The sequence below is a fragment of the Bombina bombina genome, chromosome 2 (assembly GCF_027579735.1).
Source record: "Bombina bombina isolate aBomBom1 chromosome 2, aBomBom1.pri, whole genome shotgun sequence".
In the NCBI taxonomy this organism is placed as follows: Eukaryota; Metazoa; Chordata; class Amphibia; order Anura; family Bombinatoridae; genus Bombina; species Bombina bombina.
The window spans coordinates 261635066-261654185 of NC_069500.1; the positions used below are offsets into that span (position 1 = coordinate 261635066).

The 19120-nt window shown below is 39.5% G+C and overlaps 1 protein-coding gene across 1 annotated transcript in view; it reads right to left on the reverse strand.

Moving 5' to 3' along the window:
- The window catches only part of FBXL17 (F-box and leucine rich repeat protein 17), a 1296987-nt gene extending 1278299 nt beyond the window's left edge, over nucleotides 1–18688 (reverse strand). The window contains exons 1-4 of the mRNA XM_053701528.1: nucleotides 17996–18688; nucleotides 16861–16983; nucleotides 12543–12800; nucleotides 8648–8779 (exon numbers count right to left, since the gene is read on the reverse strand). Coding sequence (XP_053557503.1) covers nucleotides 8648–8779; nucleotides 12543–12800; nucleotides 16861–16983; nucleotides 17996–18532 — 1050 coding nt within the window. The 5' untranslated portion in view covers nucleotides 18533–18688. The remainder of the gene's footprint in view (nucleotides 1–8647; nucleotides 8780–12542; nucleotides 12801–16860; nucleotides 16984–17995) is intronic.
- Between the last annotated feature and the right edge of the window lie 432 nt (nucleotides 18689–19120).

Consider the following 19120-nt stretch of genomic DNA (forward strand, 5'->3'; position numbering starts at 1 on the left):
TGAATGAAAAACTGGAAGACCTTGATAACCGCGGACGCAGGAACAACCTGCGGTTCCGTGGGATATCTGAATCAGTTCACCCACAGAACATTGAAGGTTACCTACAAGCCTTATTTCGCATTATTAAAGACTCGCCTTCCTCACCTGAGATCCCCATAGAGAGGGCTCATAGGGCCCTCAGGCCCAAACCACCAAGTAAAGCGCCCCCGCGGGACACAATAGTCCGCTTTTTGAGTTATAAAGACAAGGAAGATCTTCTTCAGGGAGCCCGCAAGAAATCGTCCATCACGCATGCCGGAGAGGAAATACAGGTTTTTTCTGATCTGTCCCCTGTGACTTTACAGAAAAGAAGGGAACTGAACCATATTACATCTGTTCTACGTACTCACAAAATCCCTTATAGATGGGGCTTTCCGGTCTCAATTATCGCCACTGGTAATAACAAAACTTTCATCTTCAGGCCAGGAATGGACCACATGGAATTTTACGAGAACTTGGCCATCCAGACTCCTCTCCCTGGCGGTTCTCAACCAAGAAGGCCGCCCCAGCTCACCCGCCCTTCCACTGACCATCCTGAAAACGAAGCATGAGGGTAATGTACTGCTGGACTTGGTGGGATTAGGTTTATCCTGCCCTGCCTTCTTCCAAATATCTTTTCAGAACTCATGAAAATGTTGATATCCTTAATATGTTTTAGTAAATGCTAAATATGTTCATTTGTTCTTCATTAATGCTGAGTTGCATGCTTCACCTTATTTCTTAGGTCTGTAAATGCACTTTTTAAGTGTTATGTCTATTCCTTAAAGTTATAAGCTAAAATTTAATGCCATAGAACTGTCACCAATCACCCTTTGCGTGGCCTGGTAAGGCAGACACCGTTAACTACACTGTTCTTAAATGAAGTTAATTACAGCTATTTGTTCCCTGAGTTATCTCTCTATTCTATTATTAATGTATATGCTCCTTCTTATGGTGGAATGTCTATATTTAAGAAACTCTCATAGCTGATGGTTTTGCCTTAGAATTGTATGCTTGTCTCTCATAAGAATGTATTGGAAATTCTTTGCCCTTTAACATAGGCAGGTTAATTCTGCACACAGAGGACATTATAACCTATACGTGTTGACTCACTGACGCACATGCAGACCTAACAAGGGACTGTCTCTTGGGACCAGCGGGCTAACACTTTTCTTTATTCAAAATACAGTTTGACTAACTAATCACTAACAGACTCCAAAATCAATGTACGTTAATACAGGACCTACCCGCTAGCAAGCACGCGCACACTAACGATGCGCCTCTCTATAGAGGCAACTTAAATACACTTATTACCAACTACATAAGGTGTGGAGAGGATGGTGGCTCATAGGCACGTACAGTCCTATTTTAAACTGCCCAGCAGAATAAACATATACAAGCCTTACTTGAGCTCTTTTAGATGCGATTACCAGCGAAACAACAAGGCTCCCCGCTTGCAGTATCATCTTTACCTCACACACTAAAAAAAGGTCCTAAACTATATAGCTCTTCAGCGGCCATGACCTATTCCTTCATATGAGTAGGCTTCCCAGCTTGACAAATACAACGTCTGACTCAGCAAAATAGGCATACGGCAGAGACCCTATGGGCTCACTAACTGACATTTCTCTTTACTTTATTTTAACTGGACAGTCCTTATATAATTGATATGCTATAAGCATACTTCTGTTTTATTATAACTTACATCAGTAAAGGGGCTTTTCCCCTAATTCAGGTTTGTTACAAAGTTCTTGTATATATAATTAATCTTAGGAGTGAACCACTTTCTGTGATTACTCCGCTCTTTCATATTACGCTCCCCCCTCTCCATTTACTCTCTATACCCCACTAACTTCGCCCCTCCCTCAGTACTTGAAACCACCCCCTATACCCTCTTCCCTATCCTAACCGCCCAAAATCCTTCCTCCCCCTTTTTTTTTTTTTTTTTTTTTTTGCCATGGCTGCGCGCCAAAAATCCAAAAGGTTTTTTGAACACTCAATTAATCTCACTACCATAAATGCAAAAGGTCTGAATAACCCAGGCAAACGTTCTATAGCGTGCAGGGAATTAAACAAAATACAGAGCCATATAATCCTGCTTCAGGAAACACATTTTAAAAAGGGAAGAGAACCTAAATGGCATAACTCCCAATTTCCACTAGCTTACTTCGCCTCTGGCCAGACTAAAAAAGGGGGAGTAGGTATTGTTTTTCACAAAACTATCCCATTCAAAATGACACATATTGAGAAAGACCCAAATGGCAGATACCTTATCCTTGTAGGCACACTATTCGGTCACCATATTACCTTAGCCTCAATTTATTCTCCCAATCACGGTCAAGACACATTCTTCAAACAGATCTCAGACCTCCTCATGGAGCTTTCTAGGGGTATCACCTACCTAGGTGGAGACTTTAATATCGTGGCTGACCCCACAGTTGACACATCAAGGGGTATTTCTTGCACTCCCTCTTCTACAATCAAACAAGTAAACGATACACTTAAAAAGCTATCACTACATGACATTTGGCGAACCCTGCACCCAACCTCTAGGGATTACTCTTTTTACTCTGCCCCTCATAACAGTTACTCAAGGATTGATTATATATACACAGACTCCTGTGGTCTCTCGATCACCCACCACTCTACTATTGATCATATTACATGGTCAGACCATGCCCCAGTCTCTTGTTCAATACTATGGCCGGATATACCAATCACACAAAATACATGGAGAATGGACGATTCTATCCTAGACAACCCTTTAATTTATAATGATATACATAAGATTATGACAGAATATTTTGAGATTAATAGTCACCCTCCTTCATCACACGCCATTATCTGGGAGGCACACAAAAGCGTCATTAGAGGTGCTATGATTAAACACAAGGCTTTCCTTAACAAGCAATACAGAACTAAATATGCCGACCTACAAACAAAAATGAATACCCTAGAAACTAAACATAAAGCAGACCCCTCTTGCCTCACTACTAGCAATCTCTTAAAAGAAACAAGAATTGCATTTCATAAACATTTAGCTGAATCATACCAAAAAAAAGCACTTCTTTTGAAGCAGCATTACTATGAGGGCGGAAACAAACCAGGTCGCATCCTAGCCAGAACTCTAAAAAAAAGACAGCTTAGCTCTTATATTCACTCTGTTGAATCTACAGGTGGCCATCAGGTGCACAGTAGCGAGCAGCTAGCCTCAGAATTCCACAAATATTACCACTCCCTATATAATATACACAACCATCCTGCTGACCCCCATCAAGTGACAGAAGGACCCCAAAATGAAACGTTTATAAACTCCTACTTAAATAAAATAGACCTCCCTTCTCTATCTGCAGAAGACGCTAAATTCCTGGATTCTCCAATTACCGCTGAAGAACTTTTCTCAGCTATTAAAAACTGTCCAAACGGCAAAAGCCCTGGCCCTGACGGCTTTACGTCAGTTTATTACAAAAAAATTTAAGGAGACTCTGGCAGGCCCATTCCTAAAATTACTCAACGATCTTCGAGAGAACCCCTATCTGTCCCGTGTCCTTTTAGAGGCACACATAACAGTACTACCCAAACCAGGAAAGACCCCGGATCGCCCCAGCCATTTTCGACCAATCTCACTCATTAATTCGGACATGAAGCTTTTCGCAAAGATTCTTGCGACCAGACTAAATAAATACTTACCTGATCTGATAGGCAATGATCAAGTTGGTTTTGTCCCCGGTCGTGAGGCTAGGGACAACACTATCAAAATTACACAATTAATCAATCACGCTAAAGTCTCAGGTCTTCCTCTAGTGCTCTTTTCCACAGACGCAGAGAAGGCCTTTGACAGGGTAAGCTGGGCCTTCCTGCGTCAGGTAATGGAACGAATGGGGTTCGGAAGAACCTTTATAAATTTAGTTTTTGCCCTTTATTCTAACCCCAACGCTAAAATTAGGATTAACGGCACACTATCAGAATCTTTTGACATTAAAAACGGAACCAGACAAGGCTGTCCCTTATCCCCACTGCTATTCGCCCTCTCGATAGAAGTGTTAGCCAATATCGTAAGGGCCTCCCATCACATCAAAGGTATAAAAGTAGGAGACTCGGAATATAAACAAGCGCTGTATGCAGACGACGTTCTTTACACACTAACAAATGCCTCTGAATCCCTTCCTGCACTCTTAAACGTCCTTAAGGAATATGGCAGAGCTTCCGGCTTCTCTCTGAACCTAAATAAATCAGAACTACTGAACGTTAATACCAGTCCCAAAATTATACAAACCTTACAGCACATATACCAAATCCCCTTAGCTACTTCTAAATTGAAATATCTAGGTATTTACTTAACTCCTGACCCATCCGACCTATTCAAATATAATTATATCTCCCTCAAGAATGCGATTTCAACAGACTTATCCTCGTGGAAAAGCAAATACACATCCTGGCTTGGCAGAATAGGGGTGATCAAAATGAATGTCCTGCCCCGAATCCTCTATCTCCTCCAAACCCTTCCCATCACTCTTCCTAAGGGCTATATATCTCAGTTGCAAAAAATAATAGAACAATACATATGGGCCGACACCAAGCCCAGAATCCCTAGACGCACTATGTACTTACCGAGAGACAAAGGTGGACTTGGGCTGCCAGATATCTCCCTCTATAAAAGGGTGATTAGCCTTCAGAAGATAGTGGAATGGGCACAAAATGAAAAACATAAAGCTTGGATAGAGTTAGACAGGCAAATCCTCAGAATTAATAATGTGAGCACCTTAGCGTGGCTCCCACCTTCTCAGCGCCCTAACATAATTAAGAATTATCATCTTTTAACAGAAACATTCAACACCTGGGACTCAACCGTCTCTACCTCCACTCACATCTCCTCGAGACATTCACCCTTAACACCAATACTTGAAAATCCCGAAATTCCCTATCACAAAATAGGTTACTTTAGACTCGCACCATATAAACTCAAAGAGGGTACAGTCTACGGAGTAGTTGAAAATGGAAAGATTATCCCACAAGCTACACTTAGGGACGCCTACCCCAAGGTCTTTTCTTCTTGGCTGCAATACAACTAGCTGGTACACTTTATATCCAACCATAGACAAAAACAAAATCTGGGCAGGGCACTCACTCCATTTGAGCAACTTTGCACGGGGAAATCCCTACTAAGACACCTAATATCTCTCCTTTACAAATTAGTCGCTTCCCCGGGCACAGATACACTCCCGACTTATGTCACACAGTGGAATACAGATTTAGGGACAGATAACGATGAACACTCATGGTTAAAAGCTTTTAGCTTAATCAAAAAATCGTCCGTCTCGTCAACCATCCAAGAACTCCATATTAAACTCATAGGTAGATGGCACCTGACCCCAGTTAGACTTCACAGAATATTCCCTACAGTAAGTCACATGTGTTGGAGAGGATGCGGAGGGAATGGCTCCTTGCTTCACATATGGTGGTCTTGCCCCCTAATTATGCCCTTCTGGACAGAAATCTTTGATAAAATGTCTGAAATCCTCAATATCCCCCTGCCAAAAACACCTGAGACTTTATTATTCTTAACGCTTCCCAAAACACAAAGCCAAACACACCTCTCCCTGCTGCTAATCATGCTCACTAGCGCGAAAAAACTGATCCCTAAAAAGTGGAAGAAACAAAATCCTCCCACGATAGGTGAATGGCACTCGCAAGTCGAGGAAGTCCTATTACTGGAAAGATATTACTACCTTAAAAATCACAAACTAGAAGAATATGAGTTCCTACGAGCACTATGGCAAGGAACAATATAATCAATCAATTAGATATACGCGCATGCTGTTTTTTTTTTTTTTTTTTTTTTTTCCTCTCTGCCCCAAACCTTCTCCTCTAACCCACCCCCCCTTCCCTCCTGACCATGGAACCCCACCTGATGCCCCTCTTTATCCCCTTTCTCCATCTATTCTGACCCTTCTAAACTTTTAATTGTTTACTCTGAAAAATGGAAAAGTTTATATATGTATCCTCTTGCTTCTGTTACAGACTACGGAGCAAGAGTTTTGTATCATTTTTGAAGTGTACGATCTTTATGCACAAGGAAACACAATGTACAGTTTCCTCTTTGTATCTGTTTTTTATACTGTGCTGATTGTTATTACATCCAACTATGCTATTGTAATCTTTACACTTCAATAAAGCTTGTTTTAAAAAGAAAAAAAAAAAATATATAATAAGGAAATAAGTGAAGTAGACTCATCTGTAATAGCGCTGTATGCACATAAAGCTTTTGATTCGATAGTATGGGACCATATATTTACAACATTGACTAAATTTGGCTTTTCTGGAAACTGCTATAATATGATAGTTATTATACAAAAAGTCCCAAGCAGCTTTAATCATAAATAAATGCAAAACAGCATCTTTTCCACTCTTGAGAGGGACTCGTCAAGGATGTCCCCTATCACCCTTAATCTTCAATTTAGCTTTAGAACCATTACTGAGCACACTCGGACTAAAGATCCCAGGAATAAGGGTTCAGGACAAGGAAATTAAACTAGCTACTGCAGCCCATAGCTAAAAAAAAAAAAAACGTGGGCTGCTGTAGCAGCAAAAGACAGCGATTGAAACAAAGGAGCTTTCTACATGAAGTATCTTATACTTCATGAATGAAAGTCCCCTTTATTTGTTTCAATAGTCAATCCTAGTGTTTCACTTTAACACACATTTATGTGCCAATAATAATAATAAATTAAATTTAATGTGATGAATAGAAGACAGATGACATGAAAAGCACTTGCTACTTTCAGAAATTTGCTGCAAAACACTCATAGAAAAGCAATGCCAGAAAGACCTTCTTACAACTGAATGATTTTTCCTCCTGCTCATCTGTAAGACGGTTTGATTATCTCCAACAGCAAACTAATATGGCAAGTTAGAACAATGAAACATTTTTTGCACCATTCTACTAATCATTCTTTCCCTCTCAAGTATTCAGTGGAAACCAGTGACTTACTAGTATAGCATTTTTTACACTGTAAATATAAATCTCAAACAAAAGTAAACCACTCGCTGGATTTAAATCACTCCAAAAATGTATTTCAGTGACATTTCAGGGTTGTCAACCCTTCCGTAAGTAGTCATGTACATGTGTTTTTCGTTTAACAACAAACGACCAAAAGCAGCCGCCTTCAGCCAGCAGCATCTGTTTTTTTTGGAGCTGAACTGCTTAGTGGGAAAGTGCAACACACAAAGATATGTGAAGATTTTTATGTGCTGCACTTTCACAAGAAGAAATCCGGCTCTGAAAAAGAGCCAAATGCTGCTGTCGGGAGGATTATTCTGCAACTGCACATGCCTACTGTAAAGTAAAAATGCTTTCAAAAATAGAAACGTTAATAGTTTCTTTTTATCTATTAACAAAATACATAGTGAGTGAACAGAAGGAAAATCTAAATCGAATCAATATTTAGTGTGACCACCCTTCAAAACAGCAACAATTCTTCCAGGTACACTTGCGCAAATTCAGGGATCTCCTACAGCTGAGTAGGAGAGAGAAAAAAAACTGGGTAAGGTTGCTGAACAGCCAAACTCCGCTAACAAGGCGAGGTTGCTAAAGACAGGTTAATGTCAAAAGTCATACACCATAGCAATAATGAGCATAGCAACAAGACACAAGGTAGTTATACTAAAGACATTTCAAGGCAGACAGGGGTTTCTAGATTTGATGTCCAAGCTCTTCTGAAGAAGCACAAAGAAACAGACAACGTTGAGGATCGTAGACACAGTGGTTGGCTAAGGAAACTTGCAGCAGATAAAAAAGACACAACATGGCAACTTCCCTTTGCAATGGAAAGATGTCTTGCAGTGCTCGTTAGCTCAGAATTGGCAGAAACCAGTGGGAACTGGTACACCCATCTACTGTTCGGAGAAGCGGTTTTCATAGAAGACTTGCAGTAAAAAGACCATAACTATGCCGTGAAAACAAGGCCAAGCGACAACTATACACTCACATCACATTTTGTTAAAGTGAATGTCAAGTTAAAGAGATTACCTAAAGTGATACGATAGCAGTTAAAAAAATGAATGAGAGTTTAATTCATGAAATCTTTAGTATATACTTTTCTTCAGAGATATTTCACTATAAACCCTATACGGATAAGAGCTGATGCTCCGGTTACCATTTTCAGCAATTGATTGACAGATGACTCATCTGCAATCAACTAATCATGGTTTCCCCCGGGTCGTGACGTTTGTGCAAAGGGGCTGAACGCCCCGGGGTGAAAAACAACGATTAGTTGATTGCAGATAAGTCAACTGTCAATCAATTGCTGAAAATGGCGACCGGAACTTCAGCTCTTATCCGTATAGCATTTATAGTGAGATCTCTGAAGATAAGTATATACTAAAGATTTCATAAATTAAACTCATTCATTTTTTATCTGTTATCGTTTCACTTTAGGTAATCGTTTTAAATTGACATTCACTTTAATCGATTTAAAAAAAAAATAACATTTCTATTCTTTCTTTTTCTACAGTATTTTTTCACACCGGCACTATCTATATCACTAACACACACAATAGATAGATAGAATTTTATTTTTTTATTGCAAAAACAATGTAAGGATTGGGGAAAAGACATGAAACAACTTACTAATTTGTTTTCTTGCATGTAAATTCTTTGCAGTTTTGGACACCCTTTGGCTATAGCAATCATTCCCTCGTCTGTTATCTTGTAGCACTGACCAAAATTGATGTCCTTTAAGTCTCGGCATTTGAGACCCAGCTATAAATAAGAAGGAAATAAATACCTTAAATAAAACCAATGTTTTGAGGTAAATATAAAAAGTATGCATTCATAAAAAATGAATTCATCAAATATTGTGATGCATTAAGTTTAACATAGTGTCCTGTGTCCATAGGAGTGGGGATTGCAGTACAGGGAGATAGTTAAAATAGACATGCAACTATATATGAATATATGATATAAGTACAAAATCATATAAGAAAATATATATCTATAGGAACACCAGGGAGATGGAGCCAAATAAACTAAATAAATAATATGCAAAGGATAACAAAATATACAATATGCAAAAAATAATATAACAATCCAAAAAAATGAAATGACAATATCAGTCCAAAGTGGCAAGAGATAGTCTCTTTAAGGCTCATGGTATATTAACGACAATGAAGAAAGATTCTTCTATGACATGAATCTCATGGGGCAACACTTCTTAATGTCTGACCAGACACTTAGGAACTCTATAAACACAAAAACAGAAGGCGCCTCAGAAGGTAAACAATCCGCACCAAAGAGATGGAGTGAGAGGAGAGAAATATTACTCACATACAGTGAAGCACAACAACGTACAAGACAAGCAGGACGGAACCTCGGAGTCGGCCGGCAGACTCACCTCAAGTCCTGGATTACTGTCCTCGATTGGACGCCAGAACCAATCCTCCAAAGGGTCATCAAATCATGAACCAATGAAAGGATGCTTTGCCACTGAGAAATGTGTTGCTATTGTCGTCAACATTTTTTTTTTAAATTGTATATTTTACCTCTAATGCGTTTGACATTTTATACACTACTGTGTGGAATTTTATGCATCTTATTGCCTCCCGGATAGTAGTGTTGATTTGAGGACTCTGTGGAGGATTGGTTCTGGTGTCCAATTGAGAACAGTGATCCAGGACTGGAGGAGAGTCCACCTGGCGACTGAGGTTCCAGAATGCTTGTCTTAGACGTTGTTGTTCTTCACTATATGTGTGAGTAATATTTATCTCCTCTTACTAGATCTCTTTGGTGCGGATTGTCTACCCTATGAGGCGCCTTCTATTTTTGTGTTATAGATTTAAAATAGACATGTTTGCTCATGAATATTTTAAATGAAACTCACCCTGTTCCTGAAGCATCCAGACTGTCACCAGCCATGGATATATCTCTGAGTGCCTCAGTCCCCCCTCCCCCCCACACACCTCTGTCCATCCGTCCCCCCCGCGTACCTCTGTCCTTCCCCCCCGCGTACCTTGTTTCGGGGAGTAAACCTCCCGTTCCTCAGAACATATAGTGCATACAAACACGTGCTTAAATAAGTGAACAACCACACAGTAACCTCCCATTTCGTGTCTCCAAAAGGCGCCAATATTACATGATATCCTATGTGCGACCCAGTGACCCAGGAAGTTCTTATCCACAGTCACTTCCGGTATCGACTCGTTTAAACAAAAATAGCCAAAAATCCCTAACATTCTTGATTCTAATGTGTGTCAAAAATAAACAAAACATCATTCTGTATAAAACATAAACAGGGTATAACTACCTAAATCTGATCTCACCACAGTTCCGGTGTGTAACCGCTATGTGTATATGTCTACTGACCGGAAGTGACGTCACTTCCGATTCCGGTGTACACAGACATGCGTCACTTCCGTTAAAAAGCTGTGCATGCATTCACCCCACAACACGTGTTTTATTGGTTCCAAAACAATTTGCATATTGCCATGATGTAGATTTGCACCTTAAAAAAGACAGGTAATATAAACAGTGTATAGTACATTCCTTGGATACTAAAAAACTCACACTTGGCAAACTGTGCGTTCAAAATATGATACAGATGAAAATTAAAAATAGGAGGATGGATACTGACAGACATAATACAAGTATGACATTAACATACATAACAATAGACACTAGCCAGTTACCTACTACGAGGAGAAATACCCCTCTTACTCATTGGATTATCAACACTATACCATGTGACCTGGATCAACGATACATATTATGCTAAGTGACAAATTTGGCTAATATTTAACAGGGGAATCCATTGCCATCATAAACTGCTACAGAGAGAGTAGTATATATAGCAGATTCATAGTGCACAAGGGTCGAACCAGTAACCATAACACCGCCACCAAGGTCTAGGGAGTGTAACGTTGTGGATCACATGAGTTGAAATGATCCATGCCACCCACCGCAACACACTGTACTGTAAAAGGGTAGGCATCCCGCCAGAAGGCGGAAAGCCACCATGACAGTTCCCATCCACAACCTGCAGGTGCTAAAGTCCTAGCCGGCACATGTAAACACTACCTTACACTAAACTTAATACCATATCATATCAAGGCACCAAAGTCCGGTGGAGAGTGGGGTCCCTTAAGTTGCATTGTCCCCAGTTGTAACATCCATTCTGCTTCTCTTCTTAGCAGTAGTTTGTTCCTATCACCTACACGTGTTAACTTTGGAATATGGTCAATGAGGATAAACTTGATAGCGGATTCCCCTTTCTTAAAGGCTGATCTGATCGCAGCTCGATGGTTAGCCATTCTTTCGCGTATCGTCCCTTGAGTTTTTCCTATGTAGTGTAAATCACATGGACAGATGATCAAGTAGACTACAAAAGTAGTAGTGCAGGAAATCGGATGATTGATGGTATATACTTGGTTTCCATGTGGATGATTAAAGTTTTAGTGGCTATCATAGCGTTACAAGTTGTGCAATTGGGGCACCGAAAGCATCCCTTGCGTGTGCCTTGACGTTCTTCTTTGGTATAACTCTTGACCAGATCTGTAATAACTAAGAGATCCTTGAGGTTAGTACTGCGTCTGTATCCGACCAAAGGGCAAGCATTTTGTACAAATTTTAATTTGGGATCGGAGAGTAAAATATGTCAGTGTTCCCTGATAGACTGTCCAACCCTAGATGTATTGGGTGCAAAAGTAGTTGAAAAAAAAAAAAATGACATTTCTGTCAAGGTCCTGACATTGATCTTTCTTCAGCAGCAGTGTATCCTGTGTGGTATATTTAATCTGTTCTTTAACTGCTTCTTGAACTGTGATAGTATAGCCTCTTTGGGAAAATCTAATTTGCATCTCTCGTACCTGTGACTCCCCCTCCTTTCTGCTAGAATTGTTTATAATGGCCCTTATATACTGTGATTTAATAATCCCTTTCACCAAAGATGGTGGATGACAACTCCGGGCCATCATAGGGAGTTGCGATCAGTTGGCTTAGAGTACAACGTTGTCTCAAGTCTTGTCAGTTCCTTAGCAATCATCAAATCCAAAAACTCAATGTGATGATCAGTACACAACATTTAGAATCAAGAATGTTAGAGTGATTTTTGTTTAAACGAGTCGATACCGGAAGTGACTGTGGATGAGAACTTCCTGGGTCACACATAGGATATATCATATAATATTGGCGCCTTTTGGAGACAGGAAATGGGAGGTTACTGTGTGGTTGTTCACTTATTTAAGCACATGTGTTTGTAGGCACTATATGTTCTGAGGAAGGGGAGGTTTACGCCCCGAAACTTCCACGTTTGAAAAAAAATCCTGGTTTGTCTCTGTCTTTTGGTGAAGCTATATTTATTTTTATATTATAATATATATATATATATATATATATATATATATATATATATATATATATATATATATATATATATATATATATAATACATACATACATACATAGAACCTCAGAAATTAGAGCGGCTAGCTAAAACAAAAGGGATTTCTATTGTGATAGCCAAAAACCTTACCTGTTTAAGTGCCTCATCTGTAAGACGGTCCTGATTTCCCACATGGACCTTCTGTAGAGATGAGCACTGAGTAGCAAGAGCAATAAGTGATATGTCCGTTAATTGCTTACATCTGAAAGCAGTGTACTTCAACAATCCGGGGCACCTTAATGCTACCATGCATACACCTGTATCAGTCACATTGCGACAGTCAGAAATATTGATTTCTGTGATGTTTTGATTCCTACAAACAATTCTTTCTAGTAAACCATCTTTGACCTAAAGAGAAAAACAGTAAATTAAGAATTTTATGCATTAAGTAGTGGTTAGAACTCAATATGTTTCAACAAAAAGTATCTTATTAAAGTGTACAGACACTATTTAAAAAGCAGACGGTTTCCAGAATTTATTTTCTGAATAGGAAGAGGTTTCAATCAACAAACATTAAATTTTCTTTTGATGATACATGCTAGAGAAATGAGTAATCTGTAAAAGCTGCACTTAACTGTTTTTATGCAAAAATATTTTTAAACTAAGTAAAAGCTGTTCGCATTTAAGAAGAAACGAACAGGAAGTGCATAATTATGTGTAAGGGAGTCATGAGACTCTACTGCTTACTGGCTGATAGAAAGGAAAAAAAAAAAAAAAAAAAAAAAGATGCTTTATGCAGCACAAGCACATTGGGTTTTGAAAAAGCAAAACTAAAAAAAAAAAAAAAAAGTTTTATATTGTATAAGACAAAACAAAGAAAAATTTAAGTATCATGCCCTTTAACACGACACTCCTTAAAGTGAATGTAAATTTTGATGCTAAAGTGCCCGGTTTTTAAAAATTCAATTAAAAACAGGGGCACGTTAATTCATAAAAATTTACATTTCACTCCTGTTGTGGAAAAGAGAAAAAAAACCTAAACTTACCTTTTAAACTTGACAGCAGCTCCAGCTTCCTCCGGTCGTTGCAAGCCATTTCTGATGTCAGAAATTATGGATAGGTCATCCTCCAAACACGGCTTCCCCCCCCCAGGGGAATCAGTGTCTGATTCAACGCCGTGATTGGAGGAAGCCCGATTCCTCATTTTAGACCCAGAAAGAGGCTTTGCGACGGGTGGAGGAAGCTGGAGCTGCTGACAAGATTAAAAAGGTAAGTTTTTTTCACAACAAGAGTAAATGTAAATGTTGATGAATTAAAGTGCCCCTGTTTTTAAACAGAATTTTTTAAAAAACGGGCACTTTTGCATAAAAATTTACATTCACTTTAACTTTAGGCCTTAAAGTGACATAAGTCATGTTTCTACGTATATGCATAGTTTACATCAGCAAGTACTAAAGTGCAAAACATCTCTTTACAAAAGTGTTTACAAATTATTTTAAACTGACACTTTTTAGCACAATGTGTAGGCCTTTGAGACCAGAAATATTTCAACAGAAAAAGAATATACTACTTGAAAACCATGGTTAATATATTTATCTTATCTTGAGAATGAAAAGTTACAGCAACTAATGCCTATGTGACTGCTACATATTTAGTATGTAGTAGAGTCATGCAATCTGTTGCATACTTGAAGTGACAGTGTACAGTAAATGTGTTCCAAATCCTTGTTATACCAGCTTAAAAGGCGTTAAAAACACAAGGGAAATTACTCCTTTGCATTTATTTTTACATTTATCATTATATTTATTTAAAATAGTTTTTGCCATTGAAACTACCACCTATTGTTAAGAGAATTGTTAAACTTCTCTACTCTTTCTCCAAACCCGCAATGTCTGTTTCTCCACTTTCAATACCCTTCTCCGCCCACCCCACCTCCTACTACAACTTCTCTCTCTGCTCAAGATTCTGCCAGCCACTACAACAACAAAATTGATTCTATCAGAAATTAAATCATCTCTTAACATACTACCAGTCTCCAATCTTCTCAGCCACTCAAAATCATCCAAAACCCACACACTCAGCTCCCTGTCACTGAGGAAGAGTTTTCTGCCCTTATATTGTCCTCTTACCCGACTACCTGTCCTCTCGATCCCATGCCCACACAGTTGCTCCCCTACTTCTCTTCTACCCTTATCCTCACACGCATCTTCAACCTCTCCCTAAGCACCGGTATAGTTCCCTCATCTCTTAAACATGCATTAGTCACACCTATTCTCAAAAAAAACTCTCTCTCAATCCAACCTCCCCATCTAACTACCGCCCTATTTCCCTACTCCCCCTTGACTCAAGATATCATTAAAATCTATTATTACATGTTTTATCACATTTCCTCACAAACTCCCTCCTTGACCCACTGCAATCTGGATTTCGCCCCCAACACTCCACAGAAACAGCAATCGTCTAGGTTACTAATGACCTACTTACAACTAAATCAAAAGGCCACTTCTCTCTGCTTACCCTTCTTGATTGGTCTAAAGCCTTTGACACTGTTGATTACCCTCTTTTGCTCCAAACCTTACAATTGTTCAACATTGGTGACACAGTCTTGTCTTGGTTCTCCTCCTACCTGTCTAACCATACCTTTAGTGTAGCCTTCTCCAGCGCTTCCTCTGGCCCATTACCACTTCCCGCTGGGTACCACAAGGCTCTGTCCTTGGCACCCTTCTCTTTTCAATCTATACATCATCATTAGGTTCCTTAATAAAGTCTGAGTTTTAATATAATTTGTATGCTGATGTCACCCAAATATACCTTTCTGCACCAGACCTATCCCCTTTTTTGCCAACTTGTGTCACTACCTCCAAACTTAACTCCTTATTTTCCCCCCTTCTTCCAAAATCCCCACCCCCATCTTCCTATAAAACTGTTGATAATAGCATTGTTACCCCAACCCTGCATGCCTGAGGTCTTAGGGTCACACTTGACTCAGATCTCTCTTTCACTCCTCACATACAGTCTTTAGCCAACTCCTTCTGTTTCCACCTTAAAAACCATCTCCAAAATGTGATACTTCCTTCCACAAGGCACAGCTAAGATTTTAAACCACTCTCTCATTTCCCACCCTGACTATTGCAACTCCACCCTCTCTGGTCTCCATAGTTTCCACATATCTCCTTTACAATCCATAATGAATGCTTCTGCCAGCCTGATCTTCCTTACACGTCACTCTTCTGCTCCTGCACCTCTCTGCCATCCCTTGACTGGCTTCCTCCAGAAAAAAAACCCACAAAATTCTGACTGACATTCAAGGCCATCAATGCACTTCCCCCCTCTATATCTCAGACCTTATCTCCAGATAGTTTCCCTCCCATCCCCTTTGCTCTGCTCATGATCTCCTCCTCTCTTGTTACATCCTCAAATTCCTGTCTTAGCTGTCTCTCTATACACAAAAGCCAATACTAATCAAATGACATTTTCATTATGGGTAGTGGTTTCAAGAAGTAAAACAGCTATTTCAACTACAAGAATAAACATAAATGGGATAATTCCAATATATTTCAAACTTTAAGTAAATTACAGCATTTGACTACAAAGCTATCTAGGAAATATAGAACAAGCACAATTTCCAGATGTCTAGCAATGTCTTGCTTTAATAAATTGAACATAATTTGATTCCCCATAAATTATTTTTTTGTCCAGTTAAATAGTTGTGTTAATGAACTATTAAAATGTTCCAATTCTTAAAGCATTTAGTCATTACAGAAAGGACATGTTAAACACATTTAGGTTCACTCTTTTAAAGGATTACTTTCTGTTATAATTTTTAAGCTAAACAACTAACATATTAAACTTAATAAACATTAATTAAAACCTACTGACCTATATTTTCTCCCAAATGAAGTTTCATAACGTTCTAAAAGTTATATCTTTTATTCGCCGATGATGTCACGTTATCCTGCCCACTATTTTCAGCACTGATTGTTCAAAATACTTAAACCAATAACATTGTGTTTAAAGCGCCATTTTGAAACCTAGGTATTGTAAACGGATTGGTACAGAGCAAAGGATACCCACGGAGTGGGTTTGGAAAACAATTAAATTTGCAGACAAGATTTCTGATATACGGTAGAGATATGTTAATGAAATGCTATTGATAAAAAGCGTATTTGGGGTAGTTAGTTAGTAACAGGCATAGAAAATATTTACTTACAGTGGCCCTTTAAGCGTATCTGCGTGGGACACAGCCAATGATTGAAAACTCTGTGTATATACTGTCCCGGAGCAGTCTAACTAGGTTTAACCCCTATGAAAGGGTTACTTACCTGCATGTTTCTAAGCAATGAGACATTTAAGTAAATGTGTGTAATAATATATGCATAGATGTGTAATATGCACAAAGTAGAAACTTATCAAGAAACCAGCATAGAAGAGGACGTATCACACACACGCATATATTCCAAAACTGTACCTGCTGACGATTGCTAAGATCCAACTGCTTCCAAAACTGAAAATCTAGACAGAGGTCACGCCAGTATTTGCAGACCAGGGATGCAAAAAGGCAACGCTCATTTAAAGATAAGTTAGAAAATATCTGTAAAGGGAAAAATAAAATAAAAAACGCATTGATGGTTTATCTAAAGAGAAAGAAAAAAAAAAAAAAAAAAAAAACTTTAAAAAAAAACAAAACAAACACATAAATATAAACGTATGCAACAATACAATGCTTTAACGCGTGGTTCACAAACTTTTTCAGGTGAATACAATGACAAAGATTTGTGATAAGATACAAAAAAAAAACACAGACATAAGGTTTAGGGTAGCTTGTCTAGTGGATTGCAATTGCAGTAATTATACTTGGAGGGGTCCACTAGCATCCTCTTCCACTCCTTCCCTACTAGCGCCTCCTATGGCAATTCTAGTGCCTACCTTTAATCTCTTATGCCTATTAGTGTCCCCACCACCCAGGGGGCAGTATTGCCCACTTTGGGAACCACTGCTCTAACTTAATAGTGTATTCTTACACTATTAGGTACCTTTAAGAAACAAAAATAGTTATGAACGAAAACACAATACCCTCTTCCGTACTAACATCACATCCCAGCCAAAACTTGAATCCACATGGATGCATTTCAGTTTAAAATAGAAACCTTTTTGTAATATACATGTATTGGCAAAAACGCTTCTAATAAAATTATATTGGTTTAAAAGTGTATTTTAGTATGCAATGTGCACCAGCATTTTAAACTCAGCACACAAAGGTGCTTTTTCCATCTAGTAAACACTCAATTTGTTAGTGACATGATTACAAGCCCCACTGGTGCTCTGAGCAGCTACAGTATTTAAAATGCGGATGTACTGAGAAGATCTATCAATTCTTCACATGCATGTGCAGAGAAAAAAGTTTATACTAAAAGATTAAGACGCTTTACAAGACATAAGGTCTGAGAATTAGCAGGATATAAAAGCATAAAAATGCCCTGATTGTAACACAACGAAAGGGAAGTACTGAGATAACAAATGACCCTCAAGAACAGGGACACAAGTCACGTGACACTGTTTAACATCAGCTGTGCCGAGGTAGCTGTCAGTAGAAGTAAACTCACCTTGAGAAGCAGTGACGGGGGTAGCTGGTTTATATGCAGCGCTTCACACGGCTCCTCAGGTGCACGAGGTTCGCTCTCCGGGCTGCTGCATTGCTCTGTAGTCTGAGGAGGGGTGGTTGGCGAGAGTGAACAGGATGAAGAGCAACCGGTGTCCTCTGTAGGGGAGCAGCGTGGCTGTTTGCATGGGGTACGGGGCTGCTGTTCGCTGCTTTTACGCTTGCAAACCATTTCTGCGCTAACCGGTTGACGATGAGAGTTGCACAGCAAACCGGTGCACAGATCCTCCCAGGCACGGAGCTCACTGGGGCACAGCAGCAGCAAGCGGGCACAGTCCTGGGCTGCGTTGCGGGCTGCTGGTAGCTGCTGAGAAGACCGGTGACTCTGCACGGATTCCTGCTGGTGCTGTGGAGACTCCCGTTGGTTACTGTGGATAACGAAGCAAAGCATGCACGGCCCGCTTAGAAAACAGTCTCCCCGCTGTCTCTTCTCGCTACTCTGTGACTGGCCGCTGCGCTGCTTGCTGAGGAGGTGGCCCATATAGGCCAGGCCTACGGTGTAGATGTGGTGCCCAAGTTAATTCCTGGGATGACACTGGTACTGTTTTCTATTTTCCCGTTACCGCCGATGAGATGTCAACAAAACTTGGAACCACGCACAAGTTCTGCGCAGCCATTGGACACTCTCAGACGTAAACTACAGTCCTTACGTCAAGTGAACGTATTGACGAGAATAACATTGCACGCCATTTTTGTAAAGGGCGAGACCTTCAATATTTCGGAGGAAGGAATTCACTTTAATGAGTATTGCCCCATATTAATATAGCCACAAGAACTCTAAACTAAAGTATAGAAACAGCACTGTCGCTTCATATACAAGGAATACTGATAACGGTGTAGCGCCATCTCCTGTTAATAGAGAATAATCATGAAAAAAATCCTTAAAGGGACAGTAAAGTAAACTTTCATGATTAACCCCTTAGTGACCGGACCATTTTTCAATTTTCTTACATTTAGAGACCAGGGCTATTTTTACATTTCTGCAGTGTTTGTGTTTAGCTGTAATTTTCCTCTTACTCATTTACCGTACCCACACATATTATATACCGTTTTCTCGCCATTAAATGGA